Source organism: Vipera berus (genome assembly GCF_964194415.1).
Source record: "Vipera berus genome assembly, chromosome: 6".
Lineage (NCBI taxonomy): Eukaryota > Metazoa > Chordata > Lepidosauria > Squamata > Viperidae > Vipera > Vipera berus.
Window position 1 is genome coordinate 37,053,382 of NC_138208.1, and position 10,008 is coordinate 37,063,389.

General features: G+C 36.3%; 1 protein-coding gene across 1 annotated transcript in view; it reads left to right on the forward strand.

The window, feature by feature from the left end:
* Positions 1 to 7,749, forward strand: part of ANO6 (anoctamin 6) — a 164,563-nt gene extending 156,814 nt beyond the window's left edge. The window contains exons 15-20 of the mRNA XM_081330946.1: positions 141 to 238; positions 857 to 987; positions 2,265 to 2,470; positions 4,597 to 4,799; positions 5,150 to 5,255; positions 6,352 to 7,749. Of these exons, the coding sequence (XP_081187072.1) occupies positions 141 to 238; positions 857 to 987; positions 2,265 to 2,470; positions 4,597 to 4,799; positions 5,150 to 5,255; positions 6,352 to 6,558 (951 nt within the window). The 3' untranslated portion in view covers positions 6,559 to 7,749. The remainder of the gene's footprint in view (positions 1 to 140; positions 239 to 856; positions 988 to 2,264; positions 2,471 to 4,596; positions 4,800 to 5,149; positions 5,256 to 6,351) is intronic.
* Positions 7,750 to 10,008: the final 2,259 nt, after the last annotated feature.

A 10,008-nucleotide genomic window follows, 5' to 3' on the forward strand; every position in this document is an offset into this window, starting at 1 on the left:
CTATATAAAAATATTATGTAATTCCAGTTAAGCAGATTTTAGTATAAAAACATTTTCATAAAGTTTAGCATAATTTAGTTGAAGAAACTATTATGAACATTTTTTGCAGGGAATAAGTTATAACATGCTTTCTTTCAAAGTGTGATCCAGGTGGGTGTCTTCTTGAACTGACAACACAACTAGCAATAATAATGGGAGGCAAAGCCATCTGGAATAACATTCAAGAAGTGCTTTTTCCGTAAGTAAATAGCATTGATAGCTGAAGTTGAAAGAAACCTGAACAACTGGTTTGCACTGTAAGCAGTCTCTGAATTAAGAAACAGAGCTTTTTATCAGTAAAATAGATTTAATTGTCAAATGCTCAGAAAAATAGTGAAGATCTAGGAAATAGCAAAGAAATCAATAAAGAGAATTAAAGGATTTTTTTAAAATTAGTAGTAGTTCTATATCTTGTACTTATCTTGAAGTCGACTAAATCTATAACTCAATTTGAGCTAAATTACGGCTATCCCATTGGCCCCACCCACAATCCAGGTAATCTAGATGGTAACAAAGAGATAACAGAAAACCATAAGCCATTGTTATCATTTTGTGGTCATCTGAAGTTTTGCAGCCCAGAGTTGATAGTTAGATAATTTGGGATGATTTTGAACAATAGAAATCATAAAAGGATTGTGTTTTATTTTTTCAATTGGAAATAAATGGATTAAATCCTTCCAGTGTGGAAAAAAACGAAATGTTTATCTCTACTGTTTTGAGGAACTTTGGAAGCTACAAAGAAATGCTGATAGGGTTCAAATGTTACACCTCTGCTCTACCAGATAGAATAAATCTTGCTGATTCTCCAAATGTACAGGTGGCTTAAGAATCTGATTGGGACATGCCGCTCAGTTACACGAGCAGAAACTATTGTTCCTTACTGGGAGCAGGACTACCATTTGCAGCCCATTGGCAAGCTTGGATTGTTTTATGAATACCTTGAAATGGGTAGGCCAACCATTTTATTTCTTGTTGTCATATTATATATTGTATAAAATTTTGCTTCCAGATTCTGTTAAACAATTAACACAGAATAGAGGAAAAGAAAAGAAAAGAAAATGTGTATGTACATCTATAGAGGCCTTCTATAGAGAGGTGTGTTCTTTCCAAATCATGTTCAATCAATTTAATTGACCACAAGTGGATTCCAATAAAGGTGTTGAAACATGTCAGCAACAATCAAGAGAAATGGGAGGCACCTGAGCTAAATTTCAAGTGTTACCAAGGGTCTGAATACTTATGCCAATGTGATATTTCAGTTTTCTTCTTTTTAATAAATTTACAGACATTTCTATAATTCTGTTTTCACTTAGTCATTATGGGGTACGTAGATTAATGAGAAAAAAATAATTTCCACAACTGTAGTGACAGGCATAACAAAATTGACAAAAGTGAAGGGTCTGAATACTTTCTGAATGCATTATATATGTATATATTAGATGATAGATAGATAGATAGATAGATAGATAGATAGATAGATAGATAGATAGATAGATAGATAGATAATCACATTAATAATGTAAATATTCTTTTGTTGAAATACTGAGTAACATGTTGGAAATGTATTGAATAAGATACTGTAAATAATTGAATAAACCTGGAATGATATGCAACATGTTGTGAATATCTCCTGTATGTTTTGGTCTATTCTAGCAAGAGAGAAGTATATAGCAATAAAATACTTTAGCTGTATTTTTTTTAAAAAAAGAAAACTTCCTAATTAACAAAATAAGTCAACAAATGGTGGCACTTAGATGACTTCTGCTGATATAAAAAGCTAACCAAGGTCAGTCCTGCTTAATAAAGACAAACTAGGACTTTCAGGGCTGTGGGTTGGATTGGAAAGATGTCAGAACATTCCTTAAAAGGCTTGGCAACTCCATCTCTAAAGCTAGCCAGAAACTTCATGTATTGCATGCATTTCCATCACTGAAATTTGAGCTCAATTCAAAAACTTTATTTTTTAAAAAAATTAGCAATAAGAATCTTTTAATTGTTGCCTTGATACTTGATGGATACAAATTGTTAATAAATATATCTAAATATGCATACCAGATTGTTGTGTTCAATTGATTTGCATTTATTAGGAAATGATGGATTTTGGCTAATCTTGAGTAGCTACAATTTTGGCTGATATAACATTTGAAAACTGATAAAGCACTACTTTATCATCAATTACTTTATTACATTGTTTCATCAATGATATAATAATGTATTATTTCCAGTTATACAGTTTGGATTTGTAACATTATTTGTGACATCATTCCCATTGGCACCCCTTCTGGCCCTTATTAACAATTTATTGGAAATTCACGTAGATGCTTGGAAGATTACCACTCAGTATAGACGCATGGTTTCTCAAAAAGCTCAACATATAGGGGCATGGCAACCTATCATGCAAGGAATAGCTATTCTGGCTGTGGCAACCAATGTAAGTACACATTTACAACAATCATTACCTGCTTATAAACATTAAAACAATTTGTACTTCTTAGTAATACAATTGCTAGATATTAAAAAAAAACCAAACCATGATTAAACAGTAATTGGACTGGAGAGATTCAGATTCACCCTCAGCCACCAAAACTCATGGGATCACTTGGACCTCTGTCTGTCTGTCTGTCTGTCTACAATCCATTTCACAGTTATTTTTTTGTGGAAATAGAGATGTTAGAAAAAAGATGGGATTTAAATCTTTAAATAATTCAGGACAACCTCAGTTAATAGATCCTCATTCAAAAGACATCATATGCAATGAATAGAATTTTCAGTCATCCTCCCCCAAATACAGGATAAATAGTCTGGATGAAAAGTTTTCATGTGTTGTCCTTTTGATTAAGAACCATGAGAGACTTAAGGTGCCTTTGTAATATTTGACTCATCACAAATCTAAAAGCTGAGTCTGCTACAAATAGGCTTCAGTAGGCAACTCAATCACTAACTCTGCACTAGAAATCTGAGGGTACCTATTTAGCCAAATATTTAAAATCAAAACCCCAAACTACCTCTATCTATTCCATTATTATTGGTGTGAGAGAGTGAAAAATAATCTCCTCTTATTAAGAGCCATCAATCTCCTCTGTTAAATTAATATTTAGTTCTCTTCACCATGTGAATTTATTAGAAATGATGGTTTAATAACTATTCCTGACAATTGTCTGTAGCCTTTTGTCATGCTCAAATGCAGCTCCATATGCAGCATATTGAATTTATCTTGACAGGAAGCTACTAGGACATGAAATACTGTGACCAGGAAAGACTGCAGCTAGCAGAGAAAAGTGACTGGATGCCTATTACGTCAGGAGACCATCTGGGTGCCTTGAAAGAGACATACTAGTAGCTCTCCTAAATAATTTCCTGGGCACAGAGATATATGAGATATGCCACTTGAGTGCAAGGTGCTTAGAAGGGTATTGGCTGGGAGAAAGCAAATTATCAAGATTCATTCCACTCTGGTTGCAGGCCAGGAATTTGTGTAGTGGTTATGACATCAGGCTAGAAACTGGGAGTCTGTGAATTGTACTCCTGCCTTACACACAAAAACACCTTGGGCCAGTCACTCACTCATAGCCCTAGGAAGGAGGCAATGGCAAACACTTCTGAAAAAAACTTGCCAAGAATCCTGCAGGGACTTGTTCAGGCAGTCTCTGAGATTTGGATATGATTGAACGAAAGAAAAAAAATCCACATGAAGTGTGTAATATACCAAGATTTTTGAACTATGTCTATCTACTGAAATCCAAGGATATCTCCTTATATCTTTTATTCCTATTTAAAATGATTGCCTGAAATATTACACAGGATAACACCAACATACTTAGTGTATCCGTTACAAACACAAAATTGATAATTGGTTACTAAATTTGTGAAGGACTTTTTATCAATTTGTAAGCCTCCTAGAATCACTTCTAGGCCAGATGGGTGGCATATAATTTTAATAAATAAATAAACCCATATGTCGTGACTTAGATCAGCTAAATGAATATCATACTGTTTTTCTAAAAAAAATATTATACAGAGATACAGCAATAATAGGAACATTATTGCATTTATCTTGTACTCTGTACCCTCAGATTCACACTGACTGAGTTGGGTAGATTTATACATCTTAAAACTAAATAAATAGTTAAATCATCTTTTTTTAAAATTCAACCAGTCAGAGAGGCTACTAATTCTTGTTGCAAAAAAAAACTTTATAGAAAGAATAATGTTAGATTATTAGTAACACTAATTAGAAAATGCCTTTGATTAATAGAATACATTGCAATAATTTAAAGTGGTGAGACATAAAGAAGGAGGTGCAATCATAAAGAAAGAAGGGATATGTTATAACAGATTTTCCTGAAAGCAATGTGTTTTACTGTGACAGTAGAAATAATAAATAGGAATTCTATATTTGTACTCTACCCTTCTACCAAGATCACATATAATTTGTATAATGTTTATCTGTGCATATCTCTGTTTAGGAAGATTTAGACAATCTGTTTTTATTTATTTGATTTCTATAGCCAACCATCTCAGCAAGCAAATGTTCTGTTATTCCTGTTTTCAATATAGGCAATGATAATTGCTTTTACATCAGATATGATTCCACGCCTGGTTTACTTCTGGTCATTTTCAATCCCACCCTATGGAGATCACAGTAGCTATACCATGAAGGGATATATAAACAATACTCTTTCTATTTTTGCTATATCAGATTTCCGAAATGAAAACAAGCCACATGTTCTTTCCGTATTTGCCAATTTAACAATATGCAGGCAAGTCTATATCCTAGTTAAAGTAACTAAATAGGAACAAAATTAGAATGCTTTTACTTGTTAAATTATGTAAAATAATGGAATTAAAATTGCTAGAAGGAAAATCAAAGTCTTTTAATTCTACACAACTATTTTTATTATCTTACATAATAATATAAAAGTAGCATGATGTAATTCTGCAAATCTGATATGGTTGCATATTTGGTTGTAATTTATTCTGATTACATTTACTTAGTGTGTTATGTTAAAATCAGAGCAACAGGTAACTTTTGCTCCCTCTTCTGGTCTATGTACATTATTGCAGAGACATTTGAAATAATTGTTTGAATTACTTTCTTTAACTATGTTAGATATCGAGATTTCCGATACCCTCCTGGACATAAACATCAATATGAACATAATATTTATTACTGGCATGTTATTGCAGCCAAGTTAGCATTCATCCTTGTGATGGAGGTCAGTATATTTATTTCTAAATCTTAAGAGGGTTTTTTCAATATTTGGTATTAAAAGCCCTGTCAGTTATCTGTTGTATATTCTTTACAACTATCCAGTTTCGCTTCCTCTATCCTTGTATGAACCTGTCACAACCTATTCCCTCTGCCAGCCACCAGAAATTATAATATGCTATCAGTGAAAATTATTAATAAGAGTATGTTATTTAAGGGGACTCTACGAGATCGTGCTATTAGGGTCTGTCCCAATAGTTTGTTACCCACACTTACTCATGTACAGATTCTATTTTATATAACTATAAAAGCTAGCAAGCAGGATTAAAGATGTCAACTCTCATAACAATTCATAACAAAATGAACGTATGGAAATATTCACTGCTACTTTGACCCATGCTAAATTCAATTCTATACTTTAAGCATTATCTCTGTTATCATTAACTCTTCATCCAGTTTTACTATAGTTTTTTAACCTATTCACTCCATCCATAATTCATTTCTGATTCTCACTATCAAATTTATGTTCCTTCTTTAGTTAAAAATGGATACTAAAAATTTGCAGATTTTTTTATTTAAATGAAAAGACTCTAAATCAATTTAATTTTTTCACTGTTGTTAAAGATGTATGATATATGCACTTTGTGAAAAAATGTTCAATGAGAATGAAATTTGTATTTTAAAAAAACTTTTCCTGCAAATTTAATGTTAATGTTAAGGAGATGGTATTAGAATACTATGCTCCCACACTTATATACATAATAATGGCCACAATGCCAGTAGTTTACTAGTAATCAAGTGCTGAATTAAAGGAACAAAAATTGCCAACTAAATACCCTCTTTTTTTAACCATCCTGCAACATTGCATAAAGAAATATTTCCCTTTTCAGTTGAGCTGAGACAATTGCTCTGTTGGGCACATTTTGTTTTTTTGTCTGGAGATCAGATTCCTCTATCACAATGAATAATAAGAAACAGCATTATATACCTTTCAGATTGATCAGAGAATTACAAACTGGGATACATCAACAATGTTGCCGAATTTTCCCCCCCTCCAATAATACTTGTAAGAAACTGATTGTCTATCTATTGACTTTTTCCAGCATGTCGTCTACTTTGTGAAGCTTGTCATTTCATATACCATTCCAGATATTTCAAGGAAAACTAAGAGCAAAATTAAACGGGAGAAATACCTAACACAAATACTTCTTTATGAAAATCCTCTAAAAATTATTAAAAAAAACATGGGAAACATCGCTGACAAATCATTAAAAGGAGCAGATACTACTTTACGACCTAAATGTAAATAAATGCTGGTTAGCTATAACCTCTAAACATGAGCAGAACATATAATTTTCATATGTACTATATATTCTCTGTCAATGCTGCAAACATTGACATGTTTTTGCACTGACAATGTAAGAGACAGCCTTTTGTTTAAACTGCTTCACTTTGAATCTTGAAGGGAGGGAATTTTTCTAACGTCTATTTTGAGAAGATAAGAAGCCCATGTACAGAATGGGAAGAGAGACCTCATATGTGAAACTAATTGGATAATGTGATTTATGATGTGTAGATAAGGGCGGGGATTGTGTGTGTGTTACGATGGGTTTGGGGGGAGGAGATTTCAAATTCTGGCATCCCTCCATGAGTGCCGATGTTTCATTTTATGATTAAGACTTTTTAGATAAACAATGCTTGCATTTTGTTTGATTTGTCTCATTCATCGGAACCATGACATTCTCACTCACACATTCCCAAGTTTGGGAAAGCTTGGAAAGTTCCTCTTAAAAGTCTTGATATATATTATTAATCCACCCAATCAAATATCCTCTTAGTTCATGAATACTTCTCCAGTTGGAAAAATCAATTATCTGTTATTGTTTCCATCTTCATATAAAATTTTATTTTGTATTTCAGTGTCTGTTGGACAGGAGGGATAAAGTAGTTGAATTTCAAGTCAGTTTTCTACTATAGTGGGATGTATGCTGTCAGATGAAATCATGCAAAAATCTCCTGGAGCAGTATGAAATAGAGCACAATAGATAAAGATGAATTAATATAAACTGGCAGGTGACATACTAGAAAGAGACATGTATCTTCCAAATGTTTACAATAGAAGCTTGTAAAAATGAGTTACAGCAAATTTGACTCAATTACTATTCTAGAGTGTAGAAAACGTCATATAAGTGCTATGAATTATATACAACCTAACGGTATTTTATTATGTTTACTGTATTTCTGCATTAGATATAAAGCAGTATGGAAAAAAACACAGATCTAAATTAAGAGGTAGCTGTGCACTTCATAAGCTTATTAAAAAAAGGTAAAGGTAAAGGTTCCCCCGCACATGCGTGCTAGTCGTTTCCAACTCTAGGGGCCGGTGCTCATCTCCGTTTCAAAGCCGAAGAGCCAGCGCTTGTCCGAGGACATCTCCGTGGTCATGTGGCCAGCATGACTAGACGCCAAAGGCGCACGGAACGCTGTTACCTTCCCACTGGAGCGGTCCCTATTTTTCTACTTGCATTTTTACATGCTTTCGAACTGCTAGGTTGGCAGAAGCTGGGACGAGTAACAGGCGCTCACTCTGCTATGCGGCACTCGGGATTCGACCCGCCAAACTGCCGACCTTCCAATCGACAAGCTCAGCGTCCTAACCCACTGAGCCACCGCTTATTACCAAGCTACAAAAGACATTTATGCTGCTGCAGCCATGTTTCTTCCTAGCTTGCCAACAGACACGGAGGGGAGGGGGTTGAATGGAATGTGAGGTGCAGCTGCCTAATGGTCTGCATGGGAATCAAGGTTGTTCCAGTTTTGTTTATTACAAGCAGAGACTTTTTCTCATAACAACTGTCTGAAGATTAATTGGGCAATGTGACCTGCACTGTCAAGGGGGAAGGGAGTTTCTATACTTTTAATATGTCATTCTTCTGCCAAATTGCCAGAGCTGATTTTCTATTCATCAGTGCCAGTATGACGTACTCAATAAAGTTTTGCATTAGAGATTGGAATGTCTCAGCTTTAGTTACTTCATTGGAATCATCAGCTGGAACCTTGACACTTATCTGTGACATATAACAACTTCATAAGAGTATGGATTTGCATAATTTGTTATATCATTTTTAGGTGTTGATGGCCTTCTTTTGTGATTGCTGTATATGAAGTTTGGTTATATAGAATTGTAACAACACAAATAGGTCTGTATGCAGTAAAATTTTGAAAAGATAAAAAACATTATGACATGGTATGAGAAAATATTCAGATCCCCATGAATATCCTTGACGTTTTAGTTTTTCCACATAAGTCACATCTTCATGAAAGAAGCTCTACCTTCACATTCCTTTTCAACTGCAATGTACATCAACAATACTGTTATTTAGCAATAGCAATAGCACTTAGACCAGGGGTCGGCAATCTTAAACACTCAAAGAGCCATTTGGACCCCTTTCCCACAGAAAACACCAGGAGCCACAAAACCCTGCTGCTTCTCCCCCCCCCAGTACTCCACCGCTGCTGCTGCTTAACCCCCCTCCTGCACAGAACACCCTGCCATTGCTGCTTTCTTCCTCTACCTCCCCCACGTGGAACACGCCCTGCTGCCGCTTTTCCCTTCTACCTCCCCCACATGGAGCACACCCTGCCGCTGCTTTTCTCTCCTACCTCCCCCATGTGAAGCATGCCCTGCCGCCACTTTTCCCTCCTACCTCCCCCGCGTGGAGCACATCCTGCCACCGCTTTTCCCTATCTCCCCTGCGCAGAGCATCCTACCACTGTGGCTTTCCCCAGGAGCAAAGGTGGAGTTTGGGAGGCAGCGGCAGGGCATAGACCAGGCATGGCCCAGCAGCAAATCTCATCCTTCCCACTCAAGAGACCCCCAGCAGCTCCTCAGCTCCATCCGAGTTGAAGAAAGCAGAGGCACAACAGAGGGATTGCTCTCAAACAATAAGAGTGCAATGCTCACTCATGTGTGCCCAACTTATTGAGAGCAATCTCGCTGCTGCACCTCTGCTTTCTTCAACTCAGATGGAGCAGAGTGGGGAGGAGAATGAGGAGAAGAGTGGTGAGGCTTTGTGCCAGATGGCCGGCCAGGTGAGGGGTAGGTCGGGCGATGGTGGCTGGCTGGCTGGGGAGATCATGGCCACTGGAGGGAATCTGACAAACCTCATGGCAGTGGAATTAGCAGCTCCCCCCACCCGGCCTGTTTCCTCGGCTCCATACAAGATGCTTGGCAGAACCCCTCCCCTGCACCCCCAATCGGACCCACAAAGCACCTTCTTTCCAGCTCCGACGTGGTCCTCCGTCACTTCCTCCACCGCCCTGTACATCTTACAAACAAAAGAAGCTTGTGGGCAGCCCCACAAACTTTTTTTGTTTGTGGGACTAAAAAAAAGTTCAATCAATCAATTCCAACTTTACAAGATCTTTTTTTTCCATGAGAAGTTGGAATTGATTGATTGAACTTTTGTTTTTTTTTTAGGTGGCGGAGGACTGGGTGGAGGACTGGGAGCCACAGCGGGGGGATGAAAGAGCTGCATGCAGTTCCGGAGCTGCAGGTTGCTGACCCTTTACTTAGACTTATATAGTGCTTCCTAGTGTTTTACAGCTCTCTCTATGCAGTTTACAGAGTCAGCACACTTTTCCCTCCCTGCACGTTTTATTTTTGTAAAGCCTTGTAAATAATTTCCCTAAGATTATCTTCATAATATTTTATTAATAAATTCTACTATTTTAAAAAGTTTCATTTAATTTGGTAATCT